Source organism: Haliotis rubra, unplaced genomic scaffold, assembly GCF_003918875.1.
Source record: "Haliotis rubra isolate DU_JTF1 unplaced genomic scaffold, ASM391887v1 Scf172, whole genome shotgun sequence".
NCBI lineage: Eukaryota > Metazoa > Mollusca > Gastropoda > Lepetellida > Haliotidae > Haliotis > Haliotis rubra.
Window position 1 is genome coordinate 610,921 of NW_025765692.1, and position 19,601 is coordinate 630,521.

Consider the following 19,601-nt stretch of genomic DNA (forward strand, 5'->3'; position numbering starts at 1 on the left):
GTTGACACCGAAGTGGTTACTCGTAGAGAACTCGCTGCTATTTCTGCACATGGTTTGCGGTTATTTATCTATTTAATAAATGCATATCAAATAGAATGCTTTTACCGTCGACGACAGCTTCCACAGGGAGCAATATTGGACGTAATTTGTCTCCAATTAGATTAAATTACGAGAAGCCTAATGAGGTAATCTGATCAGAATATTTCCTTCTTGAGATCTTGTCGATCTGGGCTCGCTGCAGGTTTAATACACTGTTTCCGGCAACAGTGCGGGATAGCGCGTAGCTCTTAAAGGGACGTAACTCGAGATGTACGTAGTTTACGTTACCGACAAGAGACGTGGCAATTCATGGCATGCAGCAACCACCTTTTCCAAGATCTATCCTTGAAATTACATCTTATCACCACATTGAATCTGAAGTAATTGTAACAGTAGCAGTATCAGACGTTATACATCGCTAAGTAACGCACTCGTTTGTAGAAGCCGTACCCGTCGCAAATACTCAATGCCTGTAAACGTATAGTCGAGGGGACTTTCTGCAGCGGGGTTCCGTTTTGAGGTGCACACACATATAAGAGAACGTTCGAAGATTCAGGGAAATGAGTGTCTCTGGGAGTATACTAAGCACAACAACGACAGCGAGTGTGTAATCATTATCTCGGCATATCTTGAGGCACTTTTCAGATCACGTGATTCCTCGGTCAAGGTATTTTGAGAATCGACTAAACTTTGTGAGATAATATTCCGAGTTTTAGGCCCGATTTACACAAGCTCCCAGTGGAAGTGTTATCGTGTTTGGAGATATTCCTGTGTATGCTTTATCCAATACAGCTTATCTGGCCTCGTCTACTACTACAGCAGTGGCTTGGGATGGCGGCTTGTCTCGCCTGCAGCATGAAGACGGTAGAGACAGTTGGATGATAGAGGAAATTAACGTCATGTATAGAATGACGAGAGTAATCTTTAACCACCATGCTGTTTCTGACGCTTAAACTGAATTGATTGCTGCAAACAGAAATTGATGTTGAACAAAACAACTTCTGAAACCTATCAAAAGTTGTTCAAGTTGTTGGTTCAAATAACGTGATGATAGCGTGAGATCATATGACGTGATGTAGGCCACGTGATAACCTATACAGGTCAGATCGTGCATAGAGCCCTCATTTTTCGTAAACCCCCGGGCTAGATCACGTGATGTCCAGGTTTGGAGGGTATGTCACGACATATATAAACCAATAACGTGTAAATATTGCAAGCAGACGTTTGCGGGAACCTTTCGCTGGCTGAGCCGGCCGGGGTTTTACTCCGTTGTTGTCTATCCACAAGGGAGGTCCACAAGAATCTGGGAATCGAACCCCGACCTCCGTTGTGACGACCAAATAATTTGACCAGCTGCAGTACTACACGCGTCGTCTATACATATCTTGTGGGGGCCATTGCCATGCTCTGTGCACAGTTGCGACAATTGGGCAAGCCAGAAGGCTAGCAGTGTGGGTTCGACTCCCGGTTCTCCCCGATTATGGTCCTTGACTTGGCACGACCATAGCCGTGGAGGTGGTTTCACCAGAGTGGTAAACGTCTGAAATCTGAATCCACGCAGTGATATAATTGGAATGCTGTACAAATCAGGCTGTACTTGATTCTTTCTCACCTGAAGAAAGAGAACATACAAAATATAATACTAGTCGTTAGAAGGTTTCGATTCACTTGGCCATGTCACTAAGATATACTCTGGCACCTCCAGGTTAACCTGACCTAACCATATGTGTTGACTGAAGCCCACCCTCCGGACCGGTATCAGTCAGCGACACGATAAAAGAGGGTTTTTTGTGCATTATTTAACTTTTCTAAACAAATTTTCACTCTGGAGACGATTGTAGCCTATCTCTGTAGAGGGTGTCACTTTTTACAACTCGTGACTGACATGTATGTCAGAAACATGGCAATTACACAGCATCAGTGTTCCGCTAAATACACATTTCATATCTTTTAATCCGACTTTTATACTTTCCCAAGATCTCATGCAACGGGATATGCAGCGTGAACTTCACGCTTATTCGGTGCATTGTGCAGCAGGGAGCCACATGCACGTGCTACGTTCCATGCATTGTTTGTCCCTCGCCCCTCCCTACTCCTCCGGTAGATCTTCGCCCCTCCCTACTCCTCCAGTAGATCTTCGCCCCTCCCTACTCCTCCAGTAGATCTTCGCCCCTCCCTACTCCTCCAGTAGATCTTCGCCCCTCCCTACTCCTCCCAGATCTACGCCCCTCCCTCCGCAGTAGATCTTCGCCTCTCCCTCCTCCTCCAGAGATCTTCGCCCCTCCCTACTCCTCCAGTAGATCCTCGCCCCTCCCTACTCCTCCAGTAGATCTTCGCCCCTCCCTACTCCTCCAGTAGATCTACGCCCCTCCCTACTCCTCCAGTAGATCTTCGCCCCTCCCTACTCCTCCAGTAGATCTACGCCCCTCCCTACTCCTCCAGTAGATCTTCGCCCCTCCCTACTCCTCCAGTAGATCTTCGCCCCTCCCTACTCCTCCAGTAGATCTACGCCCCTCCCTACTCCTCCAGTAGATCTTCGCCCCTCCCTACTCCTCCAGTAGATCTACGCCCCTCCCTACTCCTCCAGTAGATCTTCGCCCCTCCCTACTCCTCCAGTAGATCTACGCCCTCCCTACTCCTCCTCCAGTAGATCTTCGCCCCTCCCTACTCCTCCTACTCCAGTAGATCTTCGCCCCTCCCTACTCCTCCAGTAGATCTTCGCCCCTCCCTACTCCTCCAGTAGATCTTCGCCCCTCCCTACTTCTCCAGTAGATCTTCGCGCATCCTCCTTTACTCCAGTAGGACTTCGCCCCTCTCCTTACTCCTCCAGTAGATATTCGCCCTAAGACGATGTCCACCTATCTTCGCTTGTCCTTGGATAAGACGATGTACACCAACCGAATACTTGTCCTTGGATAAGACGATGTCCACCTACCAAAATAATTATCCTTCCAGTAGATGTCGCCCCTCCCTATCAATCTTCGCCCCTCCCTACTCCTTGGATAAGACGATGTGCACCAACTCCCAAAGACTTGCCCCTCCCTCCTTGGATAGATCTTCGCCACCTACCCTTGTCTCTTGGATAAGACGATGTCACCTACCAAATACGTCTTTGGAGAAGACGACAACCACCTACCAAAATAATTGTCCTTGGATAAGACGATGTCCACCTACCAAATGCTTGTCCTTGGATAAGACGATGTCCACCTATCAAATACTTGTCCTTGGATAAGATGATGTTCACCAACCAAATACTTGTCCTTGGATAAGGCGATGTCCACCTACCAAAATAATTGTCCTTGGATAAGACGATGTCCACCTACCAAATACTTGTCCTTTGAAAAGGCGATGTCCACCAACCAAATACTTGTCCTTGGATAACGAAGTGCCCACCTTTCCGAGTTCTCTTTGTTTATGCCCAGCCGCTTGTACTTGTCCCGACCTATCGGAGAGTGTCTTCGGAACACAATGACTTACAACCCACCAACGAAAATATCTTTCAAAAGAAATTTGAAGACAGAATGTGACGAATGAAACAAGACCACCAACAGAAATGACCTAACAGCGGATCTGATTTCTGGGTGATCCGAACCCAATGTTTGCTACTTTTTTACAACTGAAGCATTTCCGTCTGAAATTAGTTCTGAATACAATATCATGAAACAAGGTGAGACACTGATCAATGCTCATTAACTGCATGGACACAGGTACATGAGACCATTGCAGAAGTCGAGTATCTTAATAGCAAACCTAAGCAGTGGAGCGGCAGTACAGAGATTGTGATCGTTACAAACTCAGTGTTGTCGAGAGATCTAACAGCTATACACGACCTTCAAGGAGAAGCCTGCATGACCTTCAACCTCGTTACTTTCCGGAACCTATGCGTTCATATGATTGGTTGGTTGTGAAACGCGCCACTCAGCAATATTCCAGCTATATGGCGGCGGTCTGTAAATAATCGAGTCTGGAACAGACAATCCAGTGATCATCGATCTACGCAACTGGGATACGATGACATGTGTCAACCAAGTCGGCGAGCCTGACCACTCGATCCCGTTAGTGGCCTTTTTCGACAAGCATGGGTTGCTGAAGCCCAATTCTAACCCGGATCTTCACGGGTTTCAGATGATTAAATATATTGGTCGAGAAAATTAAGACTGAAAGACAAAGGTGTTGTCAGCCCCACGTATGTGAATTCGTCTTTATTCAAAACCAAGCGGTGGTTTTCAAGATGGTCGAAAATATACCATGCATACATGACCTGTGTCTCGACTACACAGAGTACATGAGAAGTAACCTTTCAGGGAGCCGTTCTAGTATACTTCTGGATGTGACAGATACACCTTCTGGACAGTGGTTTAGCCTGGGTTGAAAGGAGGAGGCATCAATGGAATTACAAAATGCCCTTGAGCTGTAACAGACCAACCACAATGTGTCATATTTGATGTATGTCCATGAATCATATCAGAGTCGTCCCTTGTCTGTTTTCACAACTGAGCGTCTACTCATCCAAACAGCCATGATAGCAACGTCCAATTCTGGCGGTCAACTGGAGTTGTAGTAACACACAACGTCTTGTAAGCTCAAGTAGGGAAGCTTCAAATAGGCCCGCAACGCCGCAGCATTCTATTGTTCGTCATAGGTCAGTTTAAGGTCAGATGGTTAGGCTTGGTAACTTGCTTAATTGCGTGTCACTGCACTAAACCGGTTATATCAACCACTAGTGTGTCCGCCTCAGACTCCGCAACTTACAATCCTCTCTGACATAGCTGGAGTATCGCAACACCTCATTTGTTTCACGGTATCAATATGCTACCATTAACCATAGCAAAGGTACTTATCCAAAAAACTAAAGCTTATTCGCAGAAGTAAACATGGCAAATCTAATTTGTAGTGGTCGTATGGCGGTAACAAGTCAATGTCAGGATTCTGGTGTACAGTCCTCAAGAAATCACATATGTATCAACAACCGAGCACATTGTGAAAGATGTTGTATTAAGGGATCTCTCTGGTGTATTCTGCGACCTATAATGTCACAAATATGTTCTATGGGATTGAGATCTGCACTCCAGGCAGAGCAAGGTTGCGTTGCTACCGCCTCTTGACGTAAGAAATCACCAACGGTACTTGCACAATGTGGCCTAGCATTCCATGAAGACTAAAGTCCGTTTGAGACAAAATGATATCGATGAACTGCACTCTAACACAAAAACAAATAGACATAAAAGAATCAAACCAACGCGGACTGCAATAAAAACAACAGACCAACACTAGAAAAACATTGCATAATTTGTGTCACAAAAATATAAAAAAGTTGTTAAGAAACTGTCATCATTTATTTGTGCTTTTCCCCAGTTTGTTACAAGGGCGCATTGGCAACTAAAGGAACAGCGCGAAAAGCTAGATGCACGTGCATTAGTGACATCAGAGACGTGTGATTACTGCTGATTGACAAAGTGAGAGAAAATGAAAGTCTATAATTTACAAAATCTATGATTTCTTCAAGGATAAAAATGACAAGGGGTGAAGTATGCAATTACTAAGTACATACAGCGCACTGCCTGTGCAGCTGGGGTACGTGTCATCTCGCCAGCTCAAAAATTTGTTGAGGACCCGTTAACGCACGTGCATCTCGCTTTTCGTGCTGTTCCTTTAGTTGCCAATGCGCCCTTGTAACAAACTGGGAAAACTGGGATTTGATGATGGCTAAAATGAAACAAACCAGGATTGGTTTTTCGATGATGATCAGGTTGATGTACCACGGATACTTAGATGTTACTATATGCATCAAAATTTACTCACTACTGGGTTGGTCTGATATATGGAGGTTTTAAAAGGCTTTGGGAAACGATTGAAAAACGTCAGTGAATGGTGGACAGTTTCGTTATACGTCAGCTTATACAGCAGATGTTCAAGGTACTGGTTGAAAATATCAGATGATCGCTTGCCAGGGATTTCAAAACGTTCGTACATTTCATTATCATTAGGGGAGTACACCACGTAGACATCCGATGTACATTATTCACTTTTGTGTTATGGATTTACATGTTTGGTTAAGTAGATTCTGTAATTGAATCCCTATAAAAGCCGACATATTAAGTCGAGATTGGTTTTATTTTTAGTGGTTCAGGGTGTGATACTTAGCGATACTAAACAACGCTAGAACCCAAAATATATTTAACAAGCACCATTAACAAGACTGTTCTCGGAAGACAGAGCCGACTTATGGATTTCGACTTATCAATCATTGCCGGTTGGTGACAGAAGCTGTTCTCTTCATCAAACTAGTCCTACTTCCTTATATAGGTGTTAGCGTCAGTTGAAGCCCTGCTACTCACGGGTCACACATAAAGTAGCATGTCCATGAAATGAGTTGAGTTGAGTTGGGTTTTACGTCACATCGGCATTATTCCAGCCATATAGTGACGAGAACAAGTTTGCATCAACAAACATTGTAAGTACATACTCGGAATGAGTTTTATTTCGAAAACATATATTCATTACATTGTCATTTAAAAGCTGAAAAAGTCATAGCACTAAATTTAAAGGCAGGCAGTTTTAAAGTATGTGCTGTGCAATAAATCACCTTAAACATTGTGTAACAAATTACTTTTGACTTTTATTATAGTGTGTATCATAAAAAGAGCAGCATATTTGCTTTACATAATTTCGATAGACAACAACAAATTAATCTGTGGCAATTATTAACTATTCTCCAAAGGTTTGTTTTTCTTTTTCGCTGTTTTTATCAAATGGTTCCCACCATTGGTACTACAATTTCAGCTTCCTCTGATATGCTCAACTCGCCCCGCACTGACCTCGCCCATACAAATTGCTCACAATCATTTCCTCAACTTAGACTGCAATCACTCCGTTGTCATGTACGTGCCCACAATATTGTGTTTCACCCCGGCGTAATTGGCCCTCAGAGCCACACAATGATTCACAGTTGTCTTTTTTTCTCTTTTGTGACTGAAATTTGAAATCTCTGTGCGCGAACTGGGAGTCGACAGGCGACCTTCATTTCCTTCAATTGTGGGAAAAGCGTGTTTTCCCTGCCTGTATCAAGCCCAGACTAGAATGTCAAGTGGGAGGCACGGTAGCAGCTTCTGATGAAATAACTTTCTGCATCACGCCATCAGCATTCGGGTGGTGACGTCACTCTCCTCATAATGTCAAACATAAACACGGCTTCCTTTTGTAATAAGATTCAAACAGAATAATGCCAACAGTTTAGATTACTTCAGAAAACACGAGCGTGCTTCAAAGACACGTTGTTATTTTATTAAAAATTGTGTTTATTTATAGTTTGGTGATTTGGCTTATGTGCAGACCATGTTTGATTCATTTCGCAATGGAAGTATCTTTTAGTTGAATTTGTGTTGGAGTCGTCTTTGGAGAATATATACATCTTCGAGTTGTGTTGTTTAAAGCTACACTCAGTGTTTGTCCAGCAGTAATGGAGTCTGTACCAGTGATTGATGTTATAAGCAACGTACGATGTACGATGACGACGAAGATGACGCGTCACTTAGCCACCAATTCTTCAAGTCCTCTGATAGCACAGAAATAGTGTGCTGTGGACCTCTTCTAGCCTACTACCCTCACGGAGGCATTGGCTGCATAAAATACGTTTTTATAAGTAGTGTCGTTATCAAATTGAGACCACAAGTTAGACTAACTCTTAGGCTCTGAAAACATATCCTATAATGCTATAAGGGACTGGCCGGGGAGGAGGGGAATGATGATGATTTATATGGAGAAGCATGTACAATGTCGTTGCCCCTAACTCTAACTGTTATGTACAAAATAAGTTACCCCTTCCATGTCATGTACAAAATCGATGCCCCTCCCCTTCCCATATTGTCTAAGCATAATTTAAAACATATTTTTATGAACAAAATTGCTGAACCCCCATCCCATAGTACGTATGTACAAATTGATGACCCCACTACCTGAAGATATGTGATGCTCGCAGAGACTAAAAGAATTGAAGAATTATTTGAGGTCCGAAAAACATTAGTAGTCTGAGCCACTTAGTGATCTGGAAGTTATTCCTGATGGTATCAGCGGTTGTCAGCTGGGGCTACAGACCTGGCCGCCATGTATACATATGTATACCTCAGCTCTGGTTGCTCTGTATCTCCAACAGTCATCCCGATGCGTCTTTTGTGCAGGCTGTAAATCAAACTATAATCAGATCTACCGGAAACAAAAAGTACTTGTTAGTGAGTATCAGGACCATCTTATACATGAAGATGTCACCGAGACCTGGAGATGGGGTATTGCTGATGATTACGACATCCGAAAACCGAGACGGCGTAGTTGTGACTGGCGTAACTGGATGACCTAGACGTGAATACATATGTCTCCGACCTACGATGATGTCAGAATCCCAATTAGCGAGACTTTCATAATGTAGCAATCTGTTTAATAAAATAGCCAAATGTTTAGACTGACAGATAATGGTCCGCCCTGTTCTGTTAACATATTGTACTAATTCTTACGGGTACTGTTTTACAATTCTGTTTTGACATCCGTTGACCTTGACACGTTTCCTTCTGGCCCCGACGTTAATTCCTGACTCTGACTCCATTTTGTATATTGCCCTCCCTGTACTGAGAAAGCGAACCGTTAAAAGTAACTTAAAACATGGGTAGCTGAACGAAGTGACGATCAGTGAAAGGATGTGATTTCATAATACGTCATTAGTTTGCAGATATAACCTATTTGATGAAGATGTTGAAAGAATACGTCAGTCCCTGACTGCCAAACGTATCACAGACTATCATGTACTGGTCCTTTAGTCCGAGACGGTGCGATAGTCATTACCCCCACCCCCGGGCTTGTCCCTCAAGTCTGTCTCTCTGTACCTTCTACTACATAACACGGGGTCCTGTTTCTCCTCGCATCAACAGCGTCCCTGGAAATCCAGGTTCTTCTACCGCATCACTCGTCAGTCTCCATGATGGATGATAATGGCGGGAAATGGTGTCATACCTGTTCCCGCCAAAATCAGACACCTCGGCATGCGTCAGAACCTGAAATCGGCGTTAATTCCTGTCAGGGCACGGAGACCCAGTATATCTCTGCTGCAAGGTTTATTTGGATTTCATTGGCGGTATAGTGATCTTGATATTCACGGGGTTCTGATGCCATGGGCGACCCCGGAGAGGCGTTTTTCTTCCAATGTCAGGAATGCTGTGAATCGTAAACTGCAGATTAAAACAATAAACCATTCTTCTTGAGTTAATCAACACGTGTATCCTTTCTTCTGTGGGAGACATGATTAAAAACACTCAGGTTGAGATGATTATCGCGACCTGATCTAACAGTGATTTGTAGGTGTAAGTAAGGGCCATTATCTTGGGGTGATGTGTTCCTTTAATGACAAAGATACGAATGGACACTTCTAACGTGTTGTAATTATACAATAGAAGTGCCTCCTGACAAAGCGACAAGAAGAGTCCAGATGTGAAATGTGACTGTACCACGTAGATGTCCCTGTTATGTGGCGTTTATTTTGTCTTACGAAACCTTTTGAACCAATCAACGCTATGGTGAAAAACAATGTTTATCGCACATATTTTACCCTCTTATTTCAACTACTCCGAACAAAATGTCAAACCGAAACTGCAAGGGCCGTAAACGCTTAAAGGTCGTGACAGTAGCGTGTAGCCATGATGGGTTATCATTAGGGGTGGGTATTGCAGAGAATTTTCATATTGCGATATATTGCGATGCGGAAGCATATATTGCGATATGTATTGCAATATATTGCAAGAATTATTTTTTTAACAAAAACTTTTTATAATCGAGTTAATGCTTGATTATAAAGCAAAAACACAACAAAATCACTATGATTGATTAACCTTTAATAAAAAAACTTTTAATCATGACAAAATAAAAATGTAAGTAACATTTGGCACTAATGAAACAGGGAAAAGAACAATTAAAAAAACGGAAATATCCGAAGATTTCCGAGTGTTACGAAGTTTTCCGAATGCATGTCAAAATACCGGTTTTCGATCAGCGTATCGCAATACGTATCGTTTTCATGTCTGAACCGGTAAATACCAGTAAACCGGTTATATTGCGCAGCCCTAGTTATCATTGGCTCATAGCTAAAAAAGCACTGTAGCTTTATGGATCCACCCCGCTTCGCCACACCTCTGGTACTGCGGTACCGCCTCAGTAGTTGTGTGGATCTACCCCATTTCATATCATCTGGTAGCGCTGTACTTTCATCAGACCAGGATAATTGCAAAACATTTTATTGTCTCAGTATTATGTCATAGAAATGTGTATGTTTGTTCTTGTGAACATCATGTGATAAACGGAATGCGTTCGTACTCAGTTCTGTGAACGATTCCTCCCTCCCACGAAGAACTCAACCATTAAGACGGTGCAAGGACAGTGTAGAAGATGTCCTGCTCAATCTGCTCAATATATACCAGTGGAAACAAGACCGTGAATATCACTGACTATCATGGTAAATTATACATACACTCAAACAAATACTGATTTTGCAACAGGGCAATATATTTATTCAAGTCGGTGAAACACGGATTCACCATGGAAGAGTCAACACATGCAGTCTGCAATGTTCAAGCTGAAAGTAGCATGGGGTCAACTGTCGGCTCATAAGTCAGCATGACCATCATTAGAAGCGATACAGGTATGACAGTTAACGATACAGGTATGACAGTTAACGATACAGGTATGACAGTTAACGATACAGGTATGACAGTTAACGATACAGGTATGACAGTTAACGATACAGGTATGACAGTTAACGATACAGGTATGACAGTTAACGATACAGGTATGACAGTTAACGATACAGGTATGACAGTTAACGATACAGGTATGACAGTTAACGATACAGGTATGACAGTTAACGATACAGGTATGACAGTTAACGATACAGGTATGACAGTTAACGATACAGGTATGACAGTTAACGATACAGGTATGACAGTTAACGATACAGGTATGACAGTTAACGATACAGGTATGACAGTTAACGATACAGGTATGACAGTTAACGATACAGGTATGACAGTTAACGATACAGGTATGACAGTTAACGATACAGGTATGACAGTTAACGATACAGGTATGACAGTTAACGATACAGGTATGACAGTTAACGATACAGGTATGACAGTTAACGATACAGGTATGACAGTTAACGATACAGGTATGACAGTTAACGATACAGGTATGACAGTTAACGATACAGGTATGACAGTTAACGATACAGGTATGACAGTTAACGATACAGGTATGATGACAGTTAACGATACAGGTATGACAGTTAACGATACAGGTATGGTACAGGTATGACAGTTAACGATACAGGTATGACAGTTAACGATACAGGTATGTATGAGTTAACGATACAGGTATGACAGTTAACGATACAGGTATGACAGTTAACGATACAGGTATGACAGTTAACGATACAGGTATGACAGTTAACGATACAGGTATGACAGTTAACGATACAGGTATGACAGTTAACGATACAGGTATGACAGTTAACGATACAGGTATGACAGTTAACGATACGATACAGGTATGACAGTTAACGATACAGGTATGACAGTTAACGATACAGGTATGACAGTTAACGATACAGGTATGACAGTTAACGATACAGGTATGACAGTTAACGATACAGGTATGACAGTTAACGATACAGGTATGACAGTTAACGATACAGGTATGACAGTTAACGATACAGGTATGACAGTTAACGATACAGGTATGACAGTTAACGATACAGGTATGACAGTTAACGATACAGGTATGACAGTTAACGATACAGGTATGACAGTTAACGATACAGGTATGGTTAACGATACAGGTATGACAGTTAACGACAGGTACAGGTATGACAGTGACAGATAACGATACAGGTATGACACTTAACGATACAGGTATGACAGTTAACGATACAGGTATGACAGTTAACGATACAGGTATGACAGTTAACGATACAGGTATGACAGTTAACGATACAGGTGTGACAGATAACGATACAGGTATGACAGTTAACGATACAGGTATGACAGTTAACGATACAGGTATGACAGTTAACGATACAGGTATGACAGTTAACGATACAAGGTGTCTCAGGTTTGCGAATGTCAGATCCATGGCCTTGCAGCTGGACCATCGTTGGTGTGGAAGTCGGCGTAGACGACGTTTCATCGGTTCGATATGCAACAGATCTGGCGTCACAGCTATTCATGGCAGTTTGGGGGTGTTGTGTTGTCAGTGACGTCGGTGCAACGTAAACGCAACCACCGTACGCCTGTCACATTGTCGATTAATACTGTGATTCCCGTGATTTGCAGTGATGCAACATAATAGCATTGCGCTACCATCGTCGAATGCAGAACGTTGAACAACACACGCGTCAGCGTCTCGTTCCGCCCGACGTCGAAAAACCACGTTAACGGCCATTACTACTGTCCAGATAAAACTTTTACTCGTGATTGAAGAGGTCTAAACCATAGTCCTTAAAGATGTTGTCATGAGCATGCCAGTTGTGATGTACGATGACGACGCCGAAACGTTGGACGAAAACCTGAACTTCGTGGTCGTGTGTTATGCTATGGAAATCTGTAACAGTCGTTGCACGGAAGAAGCCTGAGACGCTCCTGGCTGTCAAAATCTGAAACCTATTTAACAGGACATGACTGCCTAGCGTTACAAGACGTCACTCCATGACATCCAGAGGTGTTTCGTACCCGGTGTTGCCGGCGTGTTGGTACCACCGCCTATCTGACGGCCCTATGGTGTTAAGATGAACAAGGGGCGTTGGGGTAGCCTAGTGGTTAAAGCGTTGGCTCGTCACGCCATAGACCCGGGTTCGAATCCCCATATGGGTACAATGTGTGAAGCCCATTTCTGGTGTCCCCCGCCGTGATGTTGCTGGAATATTGCTAAAAGCGGCGTAAAACCAAACTCAGTCAGTAAGATGAACAAAAAACGACGTTCAACTTTTTAAACCATTTTTAATACATTTAACGACTCATTTTTCAGACAGGTGAAACATGACGTTTATGAGGTCTGCATGATTCAGAAAAATCCATGTTGATTTGTTGATGTATTCCTGGTTCCACTCAGATAACCCCCAGCGGGACGGGGTGTCATCTGTACTATCAGCATCTATATGTAATAACTATCAATGTTTAATGTGGAACGCTGTCTGGCCTTGGCCTGTCTCAATACATCAGGTGGCATGTTGCAAACATTTAACAAGTTATATATTGAAGTAGAGACATTTAAATATTCCTCACGATGACAGATTCCGTAAAGAAACGTAATACATGAGCTGAGGATGATATTATCTGATGATGATATGTAAACGGTTTTCACTATGGGAGGCGGTTGAGTAGGCTAGTGGCTAAATCGTTCGTTCGTCATGTTGAAGGTGGGTCCGGGTTCGATTCCTTACAAGGGTACAGTGTGTGAGACTAATTTCTTATGTTTCGTACCTTGATTTTGCAGGAATAGTGTTAAAACCATTATGACTCTGTCACACTTTCTGAATTAAAGAAAACCTATTTTTCTGAGATCTTATGTTGTCTTTTCCATTGCTGATAATGTGTACAGCTCATGAATATCTTCTTATGGTCATGAATTATACTGCAGGCATAAGAAAAATGCAAAGGAAACTTGGATTTGACAAAAAAAACTGCAAACGTTACCGAAACGTTAGTGGGCACACAACAGTCGCCAAAGTCCACAGCACAGCTGCAATACCCGTGTTGTAGACGTTACGATCATATTACCTTGTAAATCCCCATTTAGCTACCATCTAATAAAGGTGAATACTTTAATACTTTAATTAACCCTGCTGTTTATATTCCACTAGTCTATACCAAACCAATACAGCGGATACAGTCTACCTAACGGTGTAATTATATAATCTTACATAAACAGGTTGATATCTTGAAGAATTATGTGTTACTGATCGGAGGTCATTCTATATACTCTCGGCTAAGTATGCGTCATGAAATTAACGCTAGGAGCCCAACTTTAGGAATGATCCAAACATCTATATATGAATAGGACATCCAACTACGTAATGTTGTTAGTGAATGTGATATGACAACCATCTTCAGAACTACCAGATCGAACTGCGCCACTTTATCCATGCAGAACAAGGGACACCCACATTATTGAAAACGTATGGATACCAACTTGTATTGTTTACTATGAGGAACACGACGTTTCAGAGTATATTCCTCCACCTTCAAGCACCTGATGTAGGAGTTAAGGTATACTCTGAAATGTAGCGTCCCTCATAATAAAGAAGTTGATATCCATATATTTTCAACGTTTATGTGTATCACATTATTGGTTTATTTATCCAGATATCCGACTCGGTAGGTTTGCATTTGGGGCCCCGTGTTGCCCGACGGCAAAGACGTCATCTGACCTTGAGGGATAAGTTTATGAAGGTCAGCCATGAACATGGCTTCCTAGTTGGTAATTCCGTGTAGATTCTGTAGTGGCTGAGTGGGGTTTAGTGATTATTTAGTGACGTTTTGTTAATTAGTCATGTACGTCTGTCGGACTGGTTCTCTGGCATCCCGCCAACTGCCCAGCTGCGACTCCTGCCGTTTGCTGGTGCTGCTTGGCGATTGTGAGCGAGCGTAATTAAAGACAAGGAATTCCAGTTCCGCAATATCACGACGGGGGACACAGATACATACCTTAACACAATGTACCACCGGGAATAAACTCACGACAAGCAACTGCTTAAAACAATAGCCTGCGCCACCGAGGCAAGATAATCATACAAACATATCTTACGACTTTCCCGGACGACAGGCAATGATGGGATCCAGTGTATGGGGTTGCTCGATCTCAAAATATTGTCCGATATTGTCCAGTGGTTATTACCTGAGTGACAGTTATTATTTGTTTCAGGGTTTGTTTTCGAGAGGATGAAGCACCTGGTATACATCATCTTGGGAGTGCTGAGTTTGGTGAACGGAGCAAGACATCGGCGGTTGCCGGCATACCTCAGGAGATACGCTGAAGGGTAGGTGCACCCTGCGTCCATAGATTCCGGGTGCCCGGCCTGGAACCCTCCATAAATACCGGGTGCCCGGCTTGGAACCCTCGATAGATACCGGGTGCCCGGCCTGGTCCCCTCAATAGATACCAGGTGCCCAGCCTGGTCCCCTCAATAGATACCGGGTGCCCGGCCTGGTGTCCCCTCAATAGATACCGGGTGCCCGGCTTGGAACCCTCAATAGATACCGGGTGCCCGGCCTGGTCCCCTCAATAGATACCGGGTGCCCGGCCTGGTCCCCTAAATAGATACCGGGTGCCCGGCCTGGTCCCCTAAATAGATACCGGATGCCCGGCCTGGAACCCTCAATAGATACCGGGTGCCCGGCCTGGTCCCCTCAATAGATACCGGGTGCCCGGCCTGGTCCCCTCAATAGATACCGGGTGCCCGGCCTGGTCCCCTCAATAGATACCGGGTGCCCGGCTTACCCTCAATAGATACCGGGTGCCCGGCCTGGTCCCCTCAATAGATACCGCTTGCCCCGTGCCCCACCGCAGATACCATGATTATGATTTATAAACGACCTATACTCTAACGACAGGAACCTGTTCAGAGTACAGGACAATGTTACCCCGGTCAACCATTCGGATTCCGTTACATTCTCAGCTCCTGCATACAGCCCATATTGTCTACAATAAGCTAGTAGGTTCTGTTGTCACGTCATCATCTTATCCCATCGGGTACCAACTCGCTGGTGGGTGAACAGAGGCATTTTTCAAACAATGTGTGACCGATCTATGCTATCACTTCCGGTCTGACATGCCGGGTGCGGGTGTGACCAAGATCGATCAGTAGCTACTGGGTACTTCCGACTGACGATGCCGGGTGCCTCGGGTCGGTCTGTAGATGCCGAAGGCCTCCAGATCGATATAAAAAGGCACGTTTTACAGGCTTATAATTTCCTTCATAAACATAGGCTTCATCTATGACATCAGAGTCTCGATAGTAAGGAAAGATATCAAGGGGAAGTAACTCGGCGCATATACTGTGGTTTCAGCAATACGAACGTTTCAATATCCTAACGTTTTTTTAAAAAAAACAAAGTGTTCGTATTAACGAGGTCTGACTGTATATGGATGTGTATATTAGGGGGTGTATGTAAGTATCACATAAACAAGAGCACAGCTTCAATGAACTTAAGTTGGTTTTGTTCTATCAAACATATTAGAAATATACGTTACACCTACACAAACCTCCTAGGTTTGGATAATAGGAGCTTGACTTGACAAAACGAAAATCGAAGTGCATATCTGCACAGTCAGCGGTTTGATGAGGTGAACAAGCTGAAAAATACAATCGGATGTTGCATAACCGATAGAAGTGTAGCAGTTCCGCATCCTATCGAGGGTTTCCGACTGACACAATTGTGCAATAATCCTGAGACGAACAGTCTGTATACGTTCCCCAGGGGTGACGGCGTGAGGGAGGGGGATGAGGGTAGCGTGACATTCTCACGTATCGGCAATGTGTGATGAGTGCGTTGACATTTACGCCCGGACTGGAGGGTACGCGGGGTAACATACCAACATCCCCACACAGAGGCCAATTACCTGCACATTACGTAACCCCAGACAGTGTGTGAAGCAATTTGAGGAAATTGACATGTAGCCAGTCGCTGCGTGTTTACCAAACAGTTTAATTTAAAGGGGAACTCCCATGTGCTGTTTGCAGAAAAATTAGCTGCTAATGCAGTAAAATGAGATATTCATTCTCTCCCTCGCGAGTCCTCCCACCCGCCTGAGTCAACTTGCTCAAAGCGATCTTAGTGCTAAGACTAGCTTACGTTTAAGTGACAGCAGGAGTGAGTGAGTTTTACGCCGCGTTTAGCACCATTCCACCATCATGGAAGGGAACACCGAAAATGTCTTCACACATTGCACCCATGTGGGGAATCGAACCCCGGTCTTTGGGCCTTGTCCTGTAACTTTTGGAAAATCTTTCCACCAATACACTTATCAAACCATTTATAATATTCGGGCAGTTTAGTCCAAGTTTTATTTTGCTCTCTAGAACTCTCTGGAGTTGAAAATCAGAAAATCATTGATCCCAGTTTTTGGTTTCACTTTGGCGGGCATCTTAGAATTTCTACGTCAAACACTTCGACACTAATTGAAGTGGGCATTTAGAGAAGATATGACTTCACGATGACAGGTAGATGGTCAAATGAAGAGATACTTTAAACTTTGACTTGGTCTATGCTCACAATGAAATATAACCTTTCTGTATAACTCGGCGACAAGGGCAAATTCTCCATGCATTATCTTTAAATGAGAGGAAAGCCTCTCTCAGCATGACAGTTCTCACAGAGCTTCGGCGTTTTCCATCACTAACAAATTGCGTTAACGGAACCGTTCTGAAAAACCAACACTTTTTGACCAAGCGTTTATGGGCGGTAGCCTAATGGTTAAAGCGTTCACACCTCACGCATGTTCGATTCCCAACATTGATACGATGTGCGAAGAAGATTTCCGGTGTCCATCGTCGGGATATTGCTAAACACGGCGTAAAAATATATTCAATCACTCTGATACTGTTTCAACTATACCAATACAAGACCACAACTACTTTCTCTGTCACAACTACTACCACCACTGTCATCACTAGTACAACTGCTGGTACCACTACAACAACTACCACTATTACTAGAAGAACTGCTGCTTCTGCTACTGCTGCTACTACTACCACTACTTCTACTACTACTACTACTACTACATGTATTAGCACTACTAATACTTCTTTCGACCTTTTGGCATTAATGCTCATTATAGCACAACTGCTACTACACCTACCATGACTACCACAATTACATTCACCCTATCTCCACCGTCCAGGTGTACACTTAAGTAGTCCCAACAACAGTTACTGCTTCTACACCGACAACGACGCCCTTGGCTAACGCCACCCTCTCCACTAAAATTCCACCCTATCCCCACCGTCCAGGTGTACACTCAAGTAGTGCCAACAACTGCTTCTACACCGACCACGACGCCCTTGGCTAACGCCACCCTCTCCACTACATTCCACCCTCTCCCCACCGTCAAGTTGCTCGTGAGCGTCTACAGCTGCTGGCGAGGGGAGTATCTAACCGTCTCATGTTGCCTTTGTTGTGTTAGAGAGTATTGTTTCCTCAGTTACCACGTGTTTCCTATCAGTTAGATACATCTGTAAACAGACCCACTGTCATCACCTCCCACTGTCTGGAGTTCGTTTACAGGTGGCCACACTGGTATCTCATACACGCTGTTTTCTGTGGTTAATTAGATGCGATACATTTCACGCCAGTTAACAGACGAACACTGATACAATATACTATTTACAATATGCCAGTAGCAAAATAGCATCATGACGAATAATCTGTAATACATTTGTTTCGGTTTCAGACAGTGGTTCGAGATACCATCAAGTCAGTGTACCCTGTGTTGTCGTGTTTGATCCTCTTTAATTACGCTATACAGTTTGACGTTTCCAGTCGTCCAATACGCTACAGTTATCTGCGTTATTTAGTGGTGCAGGATGTGCTGATCGTAGGTTCGAATCCCAGAATCTCTCTGATTTTGATCATTGGTTATAAAGCACCACGCCTGGTCAGGTCTTGAAGACCTGCAACCGCATCACTTAGGCTCCCCCATTAGCTGAAGTTCAAGGCTCTGCAAACCCATCTCAATCTGTGAATACACAGTGCCATTTAGGAAGTGGTCAAATGTAACATATGTTATATTGCGATTGCACTTACTCAGTAAAGTACAGATTCTAGTACTTTTGTTGGGTTGAGTCCCATCCGGGATTCGAACCCACACCATCAGAGCCAGGCACCTAATTACCTAATGCCCACTATATGTTCCACCTCACTCTGTATACCATTATATATCTACGTTAACTGTACGGCTGATACATTGATACATATTTGCCTGCAGGCCCAACGTGTGTGTCGTCCAACAGGCCTATGGGACTGGCGACAAGTACTTCACCAGCTGCTTCGGGGGCAAGGCCATGAGGATGATATGTGAGCGTCCCACGTAAGTACACGAGGGTGATAGGGAAGAATTGTCCTTGAGTCTATGGACTCCGGTAAACTCCGAACCCAGACCCGACTCGTGACGTATGAAGAATACGGACGGAAAACGCCAAAGGTGGATGCAGGTCATCCGGCTTACAAGAACCTACTTAGTCCGCATATTAGGCCACGTTTCAGCCTACACGAGACGAGTCTTTGAAAATCAAACATAATTTATTCTTCCTCGTGTAAAAATTATGTGGTACATGTGTTAGAACCCGTGAAGGTCCGGGTTAGAATATTGATCTTCAGTAACCCATGCTTGTCTGATTATGAAGTTAACTTCACGTTACCTCCTATAGTCGGGTTTTTCGCCACTTACGGTGGGGGAAACCGGAATTGGGCTTCACGCATTGTATGTTTTGGGGGAATCGAACCCGCGCCTTCGGCGTGACGAGCGAACAATTT

The 19,601-nt window shown here is 43.7% G+C and overlaps 1 protein-coding gene across 2 annotated transcripts in view; it reads left to right on the forward strand.

Annotated features, from left to right (window-relative positions):
• LOC124272721 (transforming growth factor-beta-induced protein ig-h3-like) overlaps positions 1-19,601 on the forward strand; it is a 62,090-nt gene that overhangs the window by 19,891 nt on the left and 22,598 nt on the right. For both annotated transcript variants that reach the window (XM_046707918.1, XM_046707919.1), the window contains exons 2-3: positions 14,992-15,106; positions 19,054-19,155. In XM_046707918.1, the coding sequence (XP_046563874.1) occupies positions 15,009-15,106; positions 19,054-19,155 (200 nt within the window). In that variant the 5' untranslated portion in view covers positions 14,992-15,008. The remainder of the gene's footprint in view (positions 1-14,991; positions 15,107-19,053; positions 19,156-19,601) is intronic.